At 46.1% G+C, this 20,503-nt stretch overlaps 1 protein-coding gene across 1 annotated transcript in view; it reads left to right on the top strand.

The window, feature by feature from the left end:
* The window catches only part of RTN4IP1 (reticulon 4 interacting protein 1), a 64,387-nt gene that overhangs the window by 27,875 nt on the left and 16,009 nt on the right, over positions 1–20,503 (top strand). Inside the window, exons 5-7 of the mRNA XM_068279425.1 lie at positions 5,418–5,466; positions 5,727–5,863; positions 13,397–13,580. Of these exons, the coding sequence (XP_068135526.1) occupies positions 5,418–5,466; positions 5,727–5,863; positions 13,397–13,580 (370 nt within the window). The remainder of the gene's footprint in view (positions 1–5,417; positions 5,467–5,726; positions 5,864–13,396; positions 13,581–20,503) is intronic.

Genomic DNA, 20,503 nt, shown 5'->3' with positions numbered 1-20,503 from the left:
CTGTCAATGCAAGTTCAATCCGACTCCAGTTAGAACTTTCGCCTCAAATAAACATAGTGGGCTGCACAGTGAAAAATCTTAACATTTTAAAGAGAATCTGTATTGTTAAAATCGCACAAAAGTAAACATACCAGTGCGTTAGGGGACATCTCCTATTCCCCTCTGTCACAATTTCGCCGCTCCCCGCCGCATTAAAAGTAGTCAAAAACAGTTTTAAAAAGTTTGTTTATAAACAAACAAAATGGCCACCAAAACAGGAAGTAGATTGATGTACAATATGTCCACACATAGAAAATACATCCATACACAAGCAGGCTGTATACAGCTTTCCTTTTGAATCTCAAAAGATCATTTGTGTGTTTACCTTCTGTCCCCTTCTCTCTCATGCACTGAACATTACAGGCTTCCTGCAGACAGCTCTGCCTGTGCCTGTGTTTGTAATCCCTCAGTATGTGTCAGCCAGCTACTTTCACAGAGGAGAATTTTTATCCAGCTCTCTTCTATTACTGATAAGATAGCAGAGAAGCTGCTGGCTTATGTAAATAAAACACACACTAGAGTGTGCATAGAGGAACAGACCAGCACAGAAGAACTTGGCAGCCTTCCAGACACAGGCCGACAAGTCTGACAGGGGAAAGATACATTGATTTATTACAGAGACCGTGATAGTACAAAGTGCTGCAGTGAGCCAGAACACATTAGAATAGGTTTAGGAACTTGTAGGATGGTAGAAAAAACGTTGTAATTTTTGTTACAGAGTCACTTTAATATGTTAAACAACTCACATTTGTTAGACAAGTGTATGTTCATTGAGTTTTGTCACACGGGCTTTCACCCATATGCTGGCCATCTGGATGGCTCCCTGTTAACTTCAGAATGCCAATACCCTGTACACTACTCTGGTTACTTCACTACATGAGGTACGATAGACTCCTTCTGCATTTAGAATTCTCCCTACATGTTTCGGAGTCAGTAGCAACTCATCAGATGCATGTCTTTATGTGGCCGCAATTATCTCATCACATCTCATGGCAGTTCAGGTACACTTTTGAGTAGTAAATAAATGATACATTTATAATGTAGGCTAGTACATTATTATTTATGTATCCCCAAACACACTCTAATGTAATTTTTCAAACTCTGTTTGCATCTTCTATGCTTTAGCAACTTAGCTAAGGAGAATTTTAACAAAGGAAAAGAAGACATGCATCCTATTTTTGTTTTATATTTTTTTCAGTTTATATATGTTACCAGCTGAAGAAATGTAGGAGTTTCTTGATGCAGATACAGACACCATCATAAACATAAAATAGACCAGAGGAATGTTCATATATTTCAATGCTTTGATCCGCCTATGTGTATTTCTTTTTTTGTTCATTCCAATACTCTCAAGAGGATTTGTAATGAGAGGGGACTGGACTTTTTACCAAGGTCTACCAAGGAGAAATATTCATTTGTAGAGCAAACTGCAAAAAGCAAATCGGTGCTTCTGAACAGATGCACTAGTGAAATATTTCTCAAATAACTTACATAATTCATATTTACCACTAATTTACAAGCTGTTGCAGCCTCCAACCTCTCAAGGTGCCATATTTTGCAGTGCAGTATATATCCAGCTAAACCTATTATATGCAACATTCGTTTTCTGTTCTAGTGTCATCTTTCATTAATTAGGCTCATGTATAGTAAGGATGAGGTAATCTATCTCTACTAAATTCATGAATTCTCCCATTTTTTCTCAGTTCGTGCAAATTTCAGTTTGAGAACGCTGTGGTGTGTGCAGTTGAAAAGTAGCCACAAACCAGTCCAGTAACATTATCTGATTTTCAGACAAGTCCAATAAGATGAAGAAAACCAAGTTAAACAAATGAAACAAAAAATATATTTGATCATGTATTTATTGATTTATACAGGGCCATCATCTTCCATGGCAATTTAAAATGGAAGAAGCAAACAAGGGAACATAATACTGTATACAGACATTAGTATACATGACAATCCAGTAATTGGTACAAAATACAGAAGTAGAAGCGAGTACGATAGTAATAGTGAGAAATAAACAGTGATTAACAAAATATAGCATTTTACAAAACACACAAAAAAGCACACTGTCCTTTTGAGCAATCTACAGGAATATGGAAACAAGAGCAGGGGGATACATGAGATTTACATTGAGGGTTTTTGTGCTTGTGGACTTTATTCACAAAGGAGCTTGCAATTGGAATGTCCTGTGTTGGATCATTTTTTCCAGACAAGCATATAATCTAACTACTTATCTGTATTATGGCTCAAACTACCGCATTCGTTTGCCTTTGTTTGAGCCATGACTGAAAGCACTAGACTATGATTTCACCTTCAAATTTATATTTATTGTATTTCTAAAGTGCCAACATATTATGCAGCGCTGGACATTAGTTAGGGTTACAGACAATATGACAATTCAGGAATACAAGAGAGACCAGATCACGCAGCACAGTAGGAGTACAAGGTAATGCTTAGTCAGTCACTGCATGGAGCATGGAGATGAGGCAAGTCAAGTTCACTCAGATCCATAGCATGGGTTGTACGGTAATGGAGGTGCGTGAACAGGTAGGAGACACAAGGAGGAGTACCCTGCCGAAGCCTTACAATCTAGAGTTTATATGATAATCTGACAAGTGTATATGATATGACAAATTTTTATATGGTAATCCCAAGGATTCACTTACTTTTACCAGACACATATGTTATTGGATATTTTTTTCAGTAACACCATAACCAAATACATACTCATTCATATATATATATATATATATATATATATATATATATATATATATATATATATATATATATATATATATATATATATATATATATATATATATATATATATATATATGGATCAAGCACACCTTCTTCACACTGGTAGGTGAACAGAGGCGCCAGTAGAATAAAAGTACATACAATTTTTAAAAATTGCTGGGAGGAAGTGGTGGACTTGCCTCCGTTAAAGCAGACACCAAGGACTGTGATTAAATAAATAAATACACATTTATTAAAGATACCCCACTTGGGGTATCTTTAATAAATGTGTATTTATTTATTTAATCACAGTCCTTGGTGTCTGCTTTAACGGAGGCAAGTCCACCACTTCCTCGCAGCATTTTTAAAAAATTTTATGTACTTTTATTCTACTGGCGCCTCTGTTCACCTACCAGTATATTCAAGTCCACCCCGGGTGGAGGGGTGATCTACCCTTTTTCTCCCATCTACAGAGAGCGACTTCTTAATCCTGAGTGAGGACAGGTCTAATCTCCTCACCTGCCTATTGAGTGGTTACCTGAGCGATAACCCATGTTTGTGAGTATTACCATCTCACTGTCTCAATTATTCAATCTGTCTTGACATACTACACCATATTGGGCTCTTGATTTCTCTTCAATTATTATTCTTCACACTGGTGTGTTTCCTGTGCATGGATGAGTTTGTGAACGCAGAAGGAACAAAAACTGGCACATTTTGACACTAGTAGATCTGCTATGTATTTTGATGCTTAAAGGGAAGGTTCAGGGAGGGTGGGTAAAAAATAAAAATCAATTTCCACTTACCTGGGGCTTCCTCCAGCCCGTGGCAGGCAGGAGGTGCCCTCGCCGCCGCTACGCAGGCTCCCGGTGGTCTCCGGTGGCCGACCCGACCTGGCCAGGCCGGCTGCCAGGTCGGGCTCTTCTGCGCTCCAAGGCCCGGAACTTCTGCGTCCCACGCCGGCGCGCTGACGTCATCGGACGTCCTCCGGGCTCTACTGCGCATGCGCAGTAGTTCTGCGCCTGCGCAGTAGAGCCCGGAGGACGTCCGATGACGTCAGAGCGCCGGCGTGGGACGCAGGAGTTCCGGGCCTTGGAGCGCAGAAGAGCCCGACCTGGCAGCCGGCCTGGCCAGGTCGGGTCGGCCACCGGAGACCACCAGGAGCCTGCGGAGCGGCGGCGAGGGCACCTCCTGCCTGCCACGGGCTGGAGGAAGCCCCAGGTAAGTGAAAATTGATTTTTATTTTTTACCCACCCTCCCTGAACCTTCCCTTTAAAGGAAACCTGAGATGTAGTTTAATGGTGTATTTATACTTACCTTGGGCTTCCTCCAGCCCCATCAGGTGCATGGGGTTCCTCGCTGTCCTCTTTTGCCACTCCATTGGGCTCCTGCAGCCGGTCCGCACATATACAGAAGCACACAACTGGCCACGGCTGGACAGATTACCAGAGGGGGGGGGGGGGGGGGGGGGAATTACAAGAGAATGGGGGAAGGACCCCACGCACCTTTATGGGGCTGGACTCAAACAAGTTTATGAATTTAGAAAGATCCTACAACAATTTGATAAAGCTTGGTCTTAGTGGGTGGACCTACATGATATTTTTCTAGATTGTAGAGCCTGCTGCTCTACCTCCCGATATACGCCCTCTTATTACTAATTCTTACTGCTTGTTATATTACTGGGGTCCCCCCCCCCACACTCTCCGACAGATACACTTAGAATGTACTGTTTGTATTTTCTTGTTGATGTAATTCTATATGTTTTTGTCTGCTGCACCGGGGCTACCTGTGCTGTTATAACATATACAAAATTAATACATTTTCACTTTAAAATAAAAAAAAAACCCATCATGTGTACACTTTAAAGCAACTGTAGATATACATATCATATATTTAACAAGGATCAATTGCTTTAAAGGGATACTGTAGGGGGGTCGGGGGAAAATGAGTTGAACTTACCCGGGGCTTCTAATGGTCCCATAAAGACATCCTGTGTTGGCGCAGCCACTCCCCAATGCTCTGGCCCCGCCTCCAGTTCACTTCTGGAATTTCTGACTTTTAAGTCAGAAAACCACTGCGCCTGCGTTGCCATGTCCTCACTCCCGCTGATGTCACCAGGAGTGTACTGCGCAGACACAGACCATACTGGGCCTGCGCTGTGTGCTCTTGGTGACATCAGCGGGATCGAGGACATGGCAACGCAGGCGCAGTGGTTTTCAGACTTTAAAGTCTGAAATTCCAGAAGTGAACCGGAGGTGGGGCCGGAGCATCGGTGAGTGGCTGCGCCAACACAGGATGTCTGCGGGGGACCGTTAGAAGCCCCGGGTAAGTTCAACTTATTTTCCCCTGACCCCCCTACAGTATCCCTTTAATTGTAAGAAACAGGAAATTCTTGATTCATGGTGCAGCTGAAATCTGCATTTATGGTACCTACCGGTAGTTCATATTGTGCACAATTGCAACATTTTTTTTTTCTTTTTATTGAAAAGACTCCTAATGTCTTGGGTATTGTTGCATATTCCCATAATCCATCTTCCTTAATACACTGGTCTGGCATAATAGTATTATGTTAAATTTGTGTAAAATGAAATGTACATGCAATTAAATATAGAGTAACCTTTCTCTTTTGGCAGTGTTTTAATTATTGGGGCATCAGGAGGAGTTGGCACAGTCGCCATTCAGGTATTGTCAATGAAATTCCATGTTTAGACTATTCATGAAAGTATATTCATGGCATGAACCAATTCTTAGCATGTTATTTTGTATTAGAATTTGTGTCTGTATTGATCATTAGTTCTCACTATTAGTAAATATTGTACCAAATACATTTCATACTTGCACTTACTTTACTTGCATTCAGTTTAGCATACAGTTTATTTTAGATGGGATGATTTCTTGTCATTGACGTGTTTTTGACATGTTTACTTTTTCTGTTCCTTCAGCTGGTGAAAGCATGGGGGGCTCATGTGACCGCTGTCTGCTCAGGAGGGGCTGTACCACTGATGAAAAGTCTTGGGGCTGATGATGTGATTGATTACACTCTGGCACCATTACCAGAGCAACTAAGGATAAGAGAGCTGTGAGTTTGCTGCATTTAGATTCTTGTATTATATAACATTTTACCTACTTTAATACTATGAGCTTGATTCACAAAGCGGTGCTAACTGTTTAGCACGGGTGCTAAACAGTTAGCACGTGAAGTGCCGTTCACGGACTTTTGTGCGCGCAAAGTGCCGCGATTCGCGCGTTCGCGGACTTTTGCGCGCGCAATTGTGGCAAATTGTGCCACAAAAGTCTGTGCTAAACAGTTAGCACCACTTTGTGAATCAAGTCCTATGGATTTAAAGCCTCCATTCACCCTTTTAGTTTTACATTTTTGGTAACAGGAAATAGGAGGCTATGCCATTACTTGCACCATTTATATATTTGATGCAGCCGTTCTAGAGGAACCCTGAAAATAATTTATGGATCTCAAGGAACCCCTGCAGAGTACTCAAGGAACCCTGTGGTTCCAGGGAATCCTGATTGAGATAGACTGAGAATGCTACTCAGGCAATTCATTGATCATCTCTATTTCTCAGGGCAGTAAGACCCGGTTCACACTGGTGGAAAAAAAAGCTCTGTTTGTGGATCAGAACAGATCCTAACGGATGCAAATGGATCCAATGTTAACCTATGGATCCGTTCACATCCATCCATTCAAATGGATCCGTTCCGCCTTATCCGCTGAACAGAGCGCAAGTTTCCTGCTGCAGCTGAAGCGCTGAATTGAGGACATTAAAAAAACACAACGTTTCTTCGCACTAGTGAAGAAATAGACAGTTCTAAGGGGCAAAATCCACTTTGGAAGTGGGGGTCTGGAGGGTATGTGGGGAAACGGAAGCAGAGTGGCAATGGAGTGAAAACAGATCCGATTGACCGGTGATCAGTTACGTTTTCACTGTAACGCAAGTGTGAACTGGGCCTTAATCAGGTTCCAACTGTTAAATGAAAGCAGAATTGGTTGCTCTGGGGGCTACCTTAAGCCTTTTTATTTATTGTAACTTCGGAGTTTCCACTATTGAAATTTCCAGTTTGGAGGCAATTTTACAGCCTATCGAAATCAATGGGCTGCATCCGAATTCATGTGCCATAACAGAAACTGTTGGCAACATAAAATCGCATGACGCATGCAAATCCCTATAGCCGCTCATGGCAAGGCTAGGGGGATTCAGATGCATTCTCACATTATTATTATATTACTAGTGACCTTAGCCCGTTTAAAAGCGGGCTAGGTCTGTCTCCGCGCCTACCGCGCGCATGCGCGCTCCCGCCCATCACGCACCCGCCGCACGCACCCACCGCACGCACCCGCCGCACACCCGGCCGCCCGCTAGCCTGGCTGTGTCCCTCTCGTCCTCCCTGTGTGAGGCTGGGTCCGTGCTGCGCACATGCGCAGTAGCAAAAAGCACGGACCCAGCTACACTGAGACAACTGTCCTTGCTACGCAGGGCCAGTTGCCTATTATTATTATAATTATAAGTGGCAGCATCCTTTCTCCCAGATGACTGCCAGCATAGTGGAAACATGTACGAGGCATGTTGCCCATTGAGGATTGGTACCCGATCCCTCGCTCAACATGGCGAGGCTGAGGTTCACAGACACGTTGTTAGCCTGACCTGATGCAGCGGACGGGGTAAGTGGATAGAACAATGCTCTCGGCCGTCAATCCACCAAAGCTATTCGCAAGGAGTATTGCTGGCCAGGTGCCTGAGAGGGGCCGGGGGATGCTGTACACCCAATTGGATTCCTGCAGGGATTTATCTAATGTGTGTATAGGGCTTAAGCCTTAGTGAAAGCTTATTGAGCCAGGCCAGCAGAGAGAGATGCAGAAAGACATAAAGGTGGGAAGTATTTCCCACCTTTACCATTTTTTTAATATTAATTTCTCCCAATCTGTTTTACCTGTGATAACTGGTTTATGAAATCTATTCCAATGGGCAGGTAAATACCAGTGAACACAGCAAATGGATTTGATTTTGCATAGGCTATAGAATACTGAATGCTTTAGAAATAGAACCTGAAAATTAGCAACCCTTATTACTTTTTCCTTTGTAGTATTTGAATGTTTTAGGTCAGTGCCTTCATATTTTTAACATAAGCCACACCCCCAAAATAATGATTAAATAAAAACACAGAAAACTCTCACCCTTTTGAGCATAATAGCATACTGCCTATACTTCTTGTTGCTTGTGACCTTGTCTTTTTATTTTTGAATAGCTTCAAATGGTCTACAGTATAATGTTTGTGTTTTCCAAATTAGAACAGGCTATATCTCCTAATAGCAGCCTGAGTATTAGAGGAGAACGGAATGTGTTTACTTGCCATGCTGCCACATAGATGCTGCTTCTTTCATACACTTTGCAAATGAAAGTGTAAAACACGGAAGGACAGATTACATTATCAGTGTGTTATATGTTTTAGGCTTAAAGAGACTGTAACAAGAAAAAACATCTCCTGGGGGTACTCACCTCAGGAGGGGGAAGCCTCAGGGTCCCAATGAGGCTTCCCCCATCCCTGTAGCTGCAGGCAATCCAGCGCTGGCTCCCCCGAAGTGTCCCAGAATCCTCCCCCGATAAGCCAGACAAGCGCTGATAAGCGCTGATTTATTTACCTTCCCTGGCTCCAGCGGGGGCGCTGTTGCGGCTCTCAGCAAGGAGATAGGCAGAAATAGCCGATCTTCGTCGGGTCCGCTCTACTATGCAGACGCAGGAGACTTGCCTCTGCGCAGTAGAGCGGACCGACAGCGATTGGCTATTTCCACCTATCTCTGAGCGGAGAGCCGATACTGCACCTGCGCTGGAGCCGGGAAGGTAAATAATAACATCCCCGCTATTCAGAGGGGCACAGCGAAACCGCCGTGGGCCACAGGAGAACTCGGGAAGCCTCGATCGAATCCAGAGGCTTCCCCCACCCGAGGTGAGTACCCCCAGGGGAACTTTTATAAGTTACAGGTTTTATTTAATAAAGCAGTACAATGTTCTCTTCCAGTATATTCATAGCTCTCCGCTAGACTACATTTATCAGCATGAAATGTAATTCTAGTGATAGCACAATTCTATCATTAGTGTAGCATTTGCTTTTCTTTGCATAAAAGAAACCTGAAGTGACAGTCATATGGTATCTGCCATATTTATTTTCTTGTAAACAATACCAGTTGCCTGTCAGTCCTACTCATCTTTCATGCACCAGTAATGCCTGAATCACACACCTGAAAAAGCATGCAGAAGATACAGTTCAACTTCAGTCAAACATGTGATCTGCATGCTTGTTCCGGGCTATGGCTAAAAGTATTAGTTAGAGGATCAGCAGCACAGCCAGGCAATTTGCATTGTTTTTCATGTGTCTTTTAAATGGGAAGTGGAATAAAAGAGAGTGCAGATCAGGTATGTTATGGGCTTGGGTGTTATGCTAGGTACATACGATACAATTTCCTGACAGATTTACTGTCAGACCGATTTATTTCCAACAGGTCTGATCAGATTTCCGATCGGTTTTGCTATCGATTTACCATTCACTACTATGGAAAATAGATCGTAAATCAGATCAGACCTGTTGGAAATACTTGATCTGATAGTAAATCTGTCAGAAAATTGTATCGTGTGTACGTAGCATGGCAAATTTTGTGGTTTTATGCATAAAGTTACTACAGAAGATACATGCATGTTACTTACATGTAATCTATATTTCTCTGACTGTACATAGATGCTGCTTATAGTTTTTGTGGTGTCAAGATATGCATTATAATATTTTCCTAGTGATATCCTGGAGATTGGAGGCCCATTTCCTGTTAGAGCAGGTATATATGCCCCTCCATGATGCTAGCCACTAAGCCGGAAGTAAGGGCCACTGCAGCCGGATGCTTCTGGGACAAACCGATTATCTTGATTAGCCCTGCTGAATGCTGCCTCGGAGTCGGGACCCACCACAGAAGTAAACACTACTGCACCTTCTGAACTGGAAGACCTTGGCCAGCACTGCCAGATGTCAGCAATTGGGATCCTCAGCAGCATCAGCCATGAATAACTGGGTCATCACTGCTGAACCTTTGCCTCCCTCTGCCCCCCCATGTCTCCCTAGGGATGATAGATGATTGCCAAGTGCGACTGGTGGTGCCATAGTATGGCAGCCTTGGCTTTTGGCTTTTGGACATTATCCCCCATCCTTCCAGAACCTGTATGAGCCAAAACCAAATCCGGGTACAACCCCCCCATTTGTACTTGGCTCCCCTGTTATGCACAGCAAAAGATACAGCTAAGGGCTCCGGGCTCTAGCAGACACTAGAGCTCCAGCCTCCAGGTCCACGCTGTCTCCTCCTCAGCAATACCGCTCGCGCTACTTCCTGATTCAGTGCAAGCTGCATTGCAGAGGAGGAGACAGCAAGGACCTGGAGGCTGGAGCTCTAGGAGTCGGGCTTCCCTCTTTTGCACTGCAAGTAGTCCACCCTCCCGACCAGGTAATCTTTTACCCTCCACCCTCCCTACTGTCCAACCAACCAGGTAATCTTTGAGCCCATAGGGTAATCTTTGAGCCCACCCACCCTCCCTCTCTCCCAGGCAATCTTTAAGCCCGCCCACCCTCCCCGGTAATCTTTGAGCCCGCCCACCCTCCCAGGTAATCTTTGAGCCCGCCCACCCTCCCAGGTAATCGTTGAGCCCGCCCACCCTCCCAGGTAATCTTTGAGCCCGCCCACCCTCCCAGGTAATCTTTGAGCCCGCCCACCCTCCCAGGTAATCTTTGAGCCCGCCCACCCTCCCAGGTAATCTTTGAGCCCGCCCACCCTCCCAGGTAATCTTTGAGCCCACCCTCCCTCCTTCCAAGGTAATCTTTGAGCCCGCCCACCCTCCCTCCCAGGTAATCTTTGAGCCCGCCCACCCTCCCTCCCAGGTAATCTTTGAGCCCGCCCACCCTCCCTCCCAGGTAAACTTTGAGCCCGCCCACCCTCCCTCCCAGGTAATCTTTGAGCCCTCTCACCCTCCCACCCTCTCAGGTAATCTTTGAGCCCAACCTCCCTCCCTCCCATGTAATCTTTGAGCCCGCCCACCCTCCCTCCCAGGTAATCTTTGAGCCCGCCCACCCTCCCTCCCAGGTAATCTTTGAGCCCGCTCACCCTCCCTCCCAGGTAATCTTTGAGCCCACCCACCCTCCCTCCCAGGTAATCTTTGAGCCCACCCACCCTCCCTCCCAGGTAATCTTTGAGCCCACCCACCCTCCCTCCCAGGTAATCTTTGAGCCCACCCACCCTCCCTCCCAGGTAATCTTTGAGCCCAACCTCCCTCCCAGGTAATCTTTCAGCCCACCCAATCTCCCTCCCAGGTAATCTTTCAGCCCACCCAATCTCCCTCCCAGGTAATCTTTCAGCCCACCCACCCTCCTGACATTCCAGGTAATCTTTTAGCCCACACTCCCGAGGAGCTCACAATCGAATCCTACCATAGTCATAGTCTAATGTACTATTATTATTATTATTATTTATATAGCACTGCCATCTTCTGCATTACTTTACAGAGTACATAATAATCTCACTGACTGTCCTTAGAGGAGCTCACAATCTAATCCTACCATAGTCATAGTCTAATGTCCTACCATACAGTATTATTAATATGTATTTATATAGCACGGACATCTGCAACACTTTACAGAGTACATAGTCATGTCACTAACTCTCCTCAGTGGAGCTCACAATCGAATCCTACCATAGTCATAGTCTAATGTACTATTATTATTATTTCTATAGCACTGCCATCTTCTGCAGCACTTTACAAAGTACATAATAATCTCACTGACTGTCCTCAGAGAAGCTCACAATCTAATCCTACCATAGTCATAGTCTTATGTACTATCATATTATTATTATTATTATTATTTATATAGCACTGCCATCTTCTGCAGCACTTTATATAGTACATAATCTCACTGAATGTCCTCAGAGGAGCTCACAATCTAATCTCTGCTATATGTATAGTAAATAGGGTATAATTGTTTTTATTAGGAGACGGGGCTTCATTCAAAGTTTCCTGTTGATGTCCACTGTCTGTGAATTACTAACTGCTGCTAAGTTCATGTACATTTGGACTTATTCATGACCCGTCATTACCACGCCCACTTTCCAGTGCATGAACACGCCCATTTTTGCCATGGTAGCGCGCCGGAGGTCAACTACCCCAGCGGTGGATCTAGCGCTTACATAGCACCCTCAAAAAAACATCTTGGAACCACCCCCTGTTTACAATCCTCTGTCCTGTTTTCCCACTGCACCTCCTGCCTCCTAGCTCACTCTGCCTCTGGGCTGGGTTCCAGCCAGGTGGTCTAAACCGCACACTGCAGCTGCAGACTGCAACATCTTTGGCCAGTATGGCCACATACACACATCAGACCATAGTCTTTTGAAAATGAAAGATCACAGACCAATTTTACCCCCTTGCATGTAGTATGAGAGCCATACCTTCACAGTCTTTTCTATGGAGCTGAACTCCCCATCAGAAAAAAATCTTTGCAAGATGCTGCACACACAGATTCTGTACAGAAACAAAAGATCAGTATGTGCAAAAGATCTGTTCCTGCAAATTGCATTCATGGTCTATGAGATCTGCAGATCATCATACACACCTTGTTTAGCTGCCATTCATCTGCAGATCAGACAATCATCTGCAGATCTGAAAATCCATCCTGGTGGATCTGATCTGCAGATGAATTTCTGTTAAACAAGGTGTGTATGATGATCTGCAGATATCATAGACTATAAATGCATTTTGCAGGAACGGATCTTTTGCAGGAACAGATCTTTTGCAGGAACAGATCTTTTGTAGGAACAGATCTTTTGCAGATACTGATCTTTTGAATGTGTACAGCATCTTTGTGTGCAGCATCTTGCAAAGATTTCTGTCTGATGGGGAGTTCAGCTCCATAGAATAGACTGTGTAGGTATGGCTCTCATACTACATGGAAGGGGGTAAAATTGGTCTGTGATCTTTCATTTTCAAAAGACTATGGTCTGATGTGTGTATGAGCCTTAAGTCCTAGATCGATTTGCATTTTTTTTCTAGTCAGCTTCACACTTCAGTCAGAAACATCTGATTTGCATGCTTGTTCAGGGTCTACGGCTAAATGTATTGGAGGCAGAGGATTGGGAAGACACCCAGGTAATCTTCATTGTTTAAAAATAAATAAATATGGCAACCTCCATATCCCCCTCAACTCAGGTGTGCTTTAAAGTATAAAAGCAAGAACCTGTCATGTCAGGTTCTGTCTTAATGATGCAGGATTGGAGGTCTTGGGTTGTAAGTTTTTCTTTTGTTCATTAAGCTGTATAATGCAGTTATTACGGTACATGTATGCGCATCCATCAAGAAATATTTCTTGGCCTCAGGAAAGGTTACCATAGACCGTATTGGTAAATATATGCAATGTGTAACTACACCTAATTTAGTTATGGCCACACCCACTTTTTGCTGCCTCTCAGGGGCCCGCAATTGGTATTTTGCACAGTGGCCTGCTGCTGGCTGTGTCCGCCACTGATTATTCTGATTCTGATTCTGAAATGCTGACTTTTATGATATCCTGTCATCCTTAGGTTTGATGTTGTTCTGGACAATGTAGGTGGAACAAGTGAAGATCTGGCTCTCCAGTTATTAAAGCCATGGGCTGGTGCCGCATACTGCACGCTGATCACTCCTCTCCTGTATAACACAGACCGACTTGGCATAGCAGATGGCATGATGCGTACAGGGATCACTTTTGGATCAAAAGTTATAAAGGTGGGTCTTTGGGTTTTTGGGTACAATATCCCAACTTTCATTGGACCATTCAATTTTGTTTTTAACCTGTGATTATTATTATTTCTTTTCATTTTTCTCAGTTTGTTTTTATTATACACATCTGTTTGATATTATCCATCTCCACAGAAGAGTTTTGACATAATGCAAAAATAATTTAATGTTCGTACAATGCATTATATAGTGTTGGCTTTTTACTGTCCATAATAGGGCTGCAGTTGAGCATATTCTCCTAAATAAAAATATGTACAGAATCTGAACTTGTGAGAGACTACAGACCTTAGTGTACCAGAGCTGTAAAATGACAAAGATTTTAAACATACCTGGGGCTTCCTCCAGCCCCATCAGCACCGATTGCTCGCACGCCGCCATCCTCCGCTGCCCGCAGCTTCAGGAATCGGGTCCTGTCCCTTCAGTCAGTCGGAGCCAGTATAGCGTAAGAGAAGTGCGCCCTCTACGTATCTCTCCAGCAGCTGCTGGAGAGATGCGCAAAGAGTACACTTCTCCTGCGTAGCTGGCCTCGACTGATGTCAGTGATGGGACCCGGTTCCCAAAGCTGTGGGCAGTGCAGGTCGGCGGCGTGCGAGCAATCGGTGCTGATGGGGCTGGAGGAAGCCCCAGGTATGTTTATAATCTTTGATCTTTGTCATTTTACAGTTCTGAGTCCCTTAAAGGACTGTAAAAGAGAGCAGAGTCTTGAAAATGTACACGCTAAGGAAAAGTGGCAGGCCATAAAGAGTACTGGAAATGTACATGCTTAGGAAGAGTGGCAGTCCATAAAGAGTACTAGAAATCATCGGCGTCCGCAGAAAATTTTCCGGGGGGGGGGGGGGGGGTCGGCAAAAAGGCAGGGAAGAAGTGGTGCGGCGCGCGCCAAAGACTCCGGGGAAGTTGTGCGGCACACGCAGCGCACTGAAAAATACGAGGGTTACGTTGTGTGGCGTGCTGAAGAATGGGTGTGGCCATGGACCAGAATGTGGGTGTGGCCACGGGTGGAGATAAATTTACATGAACTTAGCAATGTGGGACATTAGAATAGGACAGTGGTGGCGAACCTTTTGGAGGCCGAGTGCCCAAACTGCAACCCAAAAGTCACTTATCTATCTATCGCAAAGTGGCAACAGTAATTTAAACTAAATACAAACGTTTTAACTCATACATGAACATTATGGAAAATCCAAGTTGAAAATAAACTGTGAAGATAAACAATTTCATCCATCCTACTACTGAAAAATGTATTCTTTTTTTTTTTAGAACGTTCCAGTTTTATTTTCTGTTTTAAAAATCTAAAAAAAGTAGGTTTAATGCTATTGTCTCATATTTGACAATGAAGAGAAAATGGAGGCACAGTTGAAAAAATAGAAATACCTTTTAATCCACGGTGTGCTGACACGCGGGGTACAGTGGGGGTGAGGGGATGCCTGACAGCTGTTTCGCTAAAAAAGCTTCCTCAGAGGGATGCTGTCAGGCATCCCCTCACCCCCACTGTACCCCGCGTGTCGGCACACCGTGGATTAAAAGGTATTTCTATTTTTTCAACTGTGCCTCCATTTTCTCTTCATTGTCAATTGCTCAAGTGTATGCTCTGGAGAGCACGTTGATTATGGAGTACGCAATCCGGTGAACCCAGTGCCCACCCACCCACATCTGGTGCCAGTCTGTCTCTCCCTTATACAAGGCTATTGTCTCATATGATGACGATTCAGCTTTTCCCATAGTCTCGCAGTTAGCAATCATGAGACCCCCAACAAGACAAATTCAGCAATCATTAGGCCCCCATCAAGACAAATTCAGCAATCATGAGGCCCCGAACAAATCATGAGGCCCCCAACAAATCATGAGGCTCCCAACAAGACACATTCAGCAATCATGATGCCCCCAAAAAATCATGAGGCCCCCAACAAGACACATTCAGCAGTCATGAGGCACATAAATAGATAGCATTTCACATAAATAGGCAGAATGCCCCCTTAATATGGTAGACACCTCTCACCTGGCTTCTGAATTCTCCTCTACTGGCTGCTGTGCCTGGCTGGCCTGGCAATACTGTTTTTGGCTGGATTGGGAATGATGTGTGGGCTGAAAGGACTTGCGGTGATGCTGTGGCCAGGCTAGCTGGCGGTGATGCTGTGGCTGGTTTGGCTGGGGGTGATGCTGTGACCTGGCTGGTGGTGATGCTGGGCTGTGCTTGGCTGGTTGAAGTAAATGCTGGCCTGACTGGTGGTAATGCTGTGGCCTTTTTGACAGTGATTCTGGGCTGGTTGGCTGGTGGTGATGCTGGGCTGGCTGGCCTGGATAGTTTAGGTAGCGCCAGGAGCCCTACAGTTTAGGTAGCGCCAGGAGCCCTACAGTTTAGGTAGCGCCAGGAGCCCCCAGTTTAGGTAGTGACAGGCGTCCCCCAGATTAGGTAGTGACAGGGACCCTCAGGTAGTGACTGGTGCCCCCCAGGTTGGGTAGTGACCCTCAGTTAGGTAGTGACAGGTGCCCCCCAGGTTAGGTAGTGACAGGGACCCTCAGGTAGTGACAGGTGCCCCCCAGGTTAGGTAGTGACAGGGACCCTCAGTTAGGTAGTGACAGGTGCCCCCCAGGTTAGGTAGTGACAGGGACCCTCAGTTAGGTAGTGACAGGGACCCCCAGGTTAGGTATCAACAGGGACCCCCAGGTTAGGTATCAACAGGGACCCCCAGGTTAGGTAGCAACAGGGACCCCCAGGTTAGGTAGTGACAGGCGCCCCCAGGTTAGGTAGAGACAGGGACCCCCAGGTTAGGAAGTGACAGGCGCCCCCAAGTTAGGAAGTGACAGGGACCCCCGTTTAGGTAGTGACAGGCGTCCTCCAGGTTAGGAAGTGACAGGGACCCCCAGGTTAGGTAGAGACAGGGACCCCCCCCCCAGGTTAGGTAGTGACAGGGACCCCCAGTTTAGGTAGTGACAGGCGTCACCCCAGGTTAGGAGGTGACAGGCGTCCCCCCTCACCTTACAGCATCAGACCTCGATCAGCGGGCGACCCGACCAGTTAGAGCGGGCGCACGGACGCACCACGTTCTATATGCGGAAGTGATGTCACTTCCACATATCAGTGCGGTGTGCTAGGTCCTAGCGCCCGCACTATTGGTCGCCGCCTGATCGAGGTCTGATGCTGGGACGGAAGCGGCGGCTGGGGGGGAGCAGCGGGCATCTAGGGCAGGACAGATGCCCCAATTTGCCCGACGTGCTAGAAATGTGCATGCTAAGGATGAGTGTCAGGCCATAAAGTCTTACATAGTCCAATGTTATGAGGTTTTAGGCTGCAGATATATTAACCACTGCAGGACCCGCACTACGCATACCTACGCCACGCAAAACTTCACTTCAGTCTCAGGGTCGTAGATATGCGCATTGTTCGCTTGTGGGGTTCCTGTACTGCCCTGGCATTTTAGGGGACCTAAACTGTGAGTAGTAGTCTAGAAACCAAATGCCTCAAAATGACCTGTAAAATCCTAAAGGTACTCATAGGATGTTGGGCCCCTTAGCGCACCGAGGCTGCAAAAAAGTGTCACACATGTGGTATTGCTGTACTCAGGAGAAGTAGTATTATGTGTTTTGGGGTGTATTTTTACACATACCTATGCTGGGTGGGAGAAATATCTCTGTAAATGATAATTTTTTTTTTTTACACACAATTGTCCATTTACAGAGATAGTTCTCCCACCCAGCATGGGTATGTGTAAAAATACACCCCGAAACACATTATACTACTTCTCATGAGTACGACGATACCACATGTATGACACTTTTTTTGCAGCCTAGGTGCGCTAAGGGGCCCAACGTCCTATGAGTACCTTTAAGATTTTACAGGTCATTTTGAGGCATTTGGTTTCTAGACTACTCCTCACGGTTTAGGGCCCCTAAAATGCCAGGGCAGTTTAGGAACCGCACAAGTGACCCCATTTTAGAAAGACAAAACCCCAAGGTATTCCGTTAGAAGTATGGTGAGTTCATAGAAGATTTTATTTTTTGTCACAAGTTAGCGGAAATTGATTTTTTTTTTTTCACAAAGTGTCATTTTCCACTAACTTGTGACAAAAAATAAAATCTTCTATGAACTCATCATACACCTAACGGAATACCTTGGGGTGTCTTCTTTCTAAAATGGGGTCACTTGTGGGGTTCCTATACTGCCCTGGCATTTTAGGGGCCCAAAACCGTGAGGAGTAGTCTGGAAACCAAATGCCTCAAAATGACTGTTCAGGGGTATAAGCATCTGCAAATTTTGATGACAGGTGGTCTATGAGGGGCCGAATTTTGTGGAACTGGTCATAAGCAGGATGGCCTCTTAGATGACAGGTTGTATTGGCACTGAAGTGCAGGAAGCTCAGGATGTTCTCAAATCGTGACCTGGACATTGCAGCAGAGAACGTGAGATTGTGACGTATTGGGTGCGTAGACCAATAAGACCGCAATACATTATTTTTGACTAGACCCATGTTAAGGAGAAGGCCCAAAAAAATGTTAAGTTTTGAAATTTGGAGTGGTTTCCACTGAAAAGGCTGGGCATGGTAGCTTCTCGGATTGGCGGTTGCGTATTGTGTGGCATAACGGTTTGGTCTCAGCCACAATTAAGTCTTAGAGATCCACGATGCAGAACGGATGAAAAAAGTGTAGGGCCGTTACTAGATTATCTGTCTCCACCTGGACTCCAGACCAGTGAAAGGGGGCAGTATGGGTGCGGCGGAACCAGGGGATTGCCAATTGGGATTTGCCAGCACCTCTGGGAGACTATGGGTAGTATGGGCCTGTTTTGCTGGTGGCTGCGACTCGAGTCTTAATGCACGTGCCACCGAACCAGTTTCTACTACCATGCTGGTGCTCACCACTTCACCAGGGTCTATGGTAGTACTGGTGCTAGGTCCAGGAGATGCTACGTTGCTGGTGCATGCCTTACCAAGGTAACTCGGATCAGCGCTAGCACCACTCTGCTGCCCTTGAGTCTGATCCTGTGGTCCAGTGACATGGGGTGTGGTAGGCCTGGCCCTAACCGGGACCTCAACCTCGTCATTGCTATCGGTCAGAGAGCCACTGCTGTTCACCGGTTCGTATCCTGACCCGGATGATTTGTTGGATGAGGCTTCCCAATCGCACTCACCCCACTGGGGCAGAATCTCGGCGGCCTCTTCAGCGGAATACCCTTTTTTTTTGCCATGGTGGACTGGTAAATTTAGGGGGTATTCCTCTGAGACTACCCAGGAAAAAGAGCACTTACCTAGCAAAAGGGAGTACTTGTGAAGTAGAAAGCTGTGGTCACTGAGATTTGATGGAAAAAAAAAATCAAAACTGATCTTTACAGCGCCACAGTTATTGTACAGTGTTTTTTGCAGTGATCAGAAAAAAAAAATTCTGTCATTGCGGTGGGGCGGGTGAAGGTTTGGCCGGGTGATCAGAAGCCCACAGGGGGCAGATTAGGGCCTGATCTGATGGGTAGGAGTGCTAGGGGTGACAGGTGGTGACAGGAGGTGATTGATGGGTGTCTCAGGGGGTGATTAGAGGGGAGAATAGATGCAATCAATGCACTGGGGAGGTGATCGGAAGGGGGTCTGAGGGGGATCTGAGGGTTTGGCCGAGTGATCAGGAGCCCACATGAGGCAAATTAGGGCCTGATCTGATTGATAGGTGTGCTAGGGGGCGACAGGGGGTGATTGATGGGTGATCAGTGGGTGATTAGAGGGGAGAACAGATGTAAATAATGCACTGGGGAGGTGATCGGGGGGAAGGGGGGGGGTCTGAGGGCGATCTGAGGGTGTGGGCGGGTGTTTGGGTGCCCGTAAGGGGCAGATTAGGGTCTGATCTGATGGGTAGCAGTGACAGGGTGTGATTGATGGGTGATCAGTAGGTGATTAGAGAGGAGAACAGATGTAAACAATGCGGGCGATCTAAGAGTGTGGGCGGGTGATCAGGTGCCCGCAAGGGGCAGGTTAGGGTCTGATCTGATGGGTGGCAGGGACAGGGGGTGATTGATGGGTGATTGACAGGTGATCAGTGGGTGAGAATAGATGTATACAGTACACACGGGGGGGGGGGGGGTCTGGGGAGGATCTGAGGGTATCGGGGAGGGGGGGATCAGGAGCCCCCAGGGGGCAGTTTAGGACCCAATCTACAATATAGCGTTGACAGATAGTGACAGGGGGTGATTGATGGGTGATTAGGGGGGTGATTGGGTGCAAATAGTGGTCTGAGGGAGTGATGGGGGGGGGGGGGGTCTGAGGGGTGCTATTGGGCGATCAGGGGGGCAGGGGGACGGGATCAGTGTGTGTGTGTGTGTGTGTGTGTGTGTGTGTGTGTGTGTGTGTGTGTGTGTGTGTGTGTGTGTGTGTGTGTGTGTGTGTGTGTGTGTGTGTGTGTGTGTGTGTGTGTGTGTGTGTGTGTGTGTGTGTGTGTGTGTGTGTGTGTGTGTGTGTGTGTGTGCGTGCTTTTACATACACAGCTGCCTCCTCCCCTGGTGGTCGCTCGATCACTGGGACCACCAGGGGAGGTGGCAGCCAGTATTAATACTCTTTGTTAGCTTAACAAAGTGTATTGTACATTTTGCAATGCCGAGATCGGGTGTTTACAACCCGCCGGCACTGCTAATTGGCCAGCGGGTTGACGTCGCGGGTGGGCGGAGCCTAATGCCGGCGGATGCGCGCACATCCATGCGCGCGATCCCCGGCTAATTAGTCCCCCAGGTGCTGCCGCCGATCGGCGTTACGCTGTCCTGGGGAAGCCACCTTGCCACCACACACACACACACACACACACACACACACACACACACACCAAGAGGCAATATAGTGTAGTATATAAAAACGATTGGGGGAATAAGCAATTGGAGAGATAATCGTCGTGGTTGGGTCGCCAATAGTAACCACTCTCAGTTCGGGTGAGGAGAACAA

The sequence above is a fragment of the Hyperolius riggenbachi genome, chromosome 4 (assembly GCF_040937935.1).
Source record: "Hyperolius riggenbachi isolate aHypRig1 chromosome 4, aHypRig1.pri, whole genome shotgun sequence".
Classification (NCBI taxonomy): Eukaryota; Metazoa; Chordata; class Amphibia; order Anura; family Hyperoliidae; genus Hyperolius; species Hyperolius riggenbachi.
This window is presented reverse-complemented; position numbering and strand designations above follow the sequence as displayed.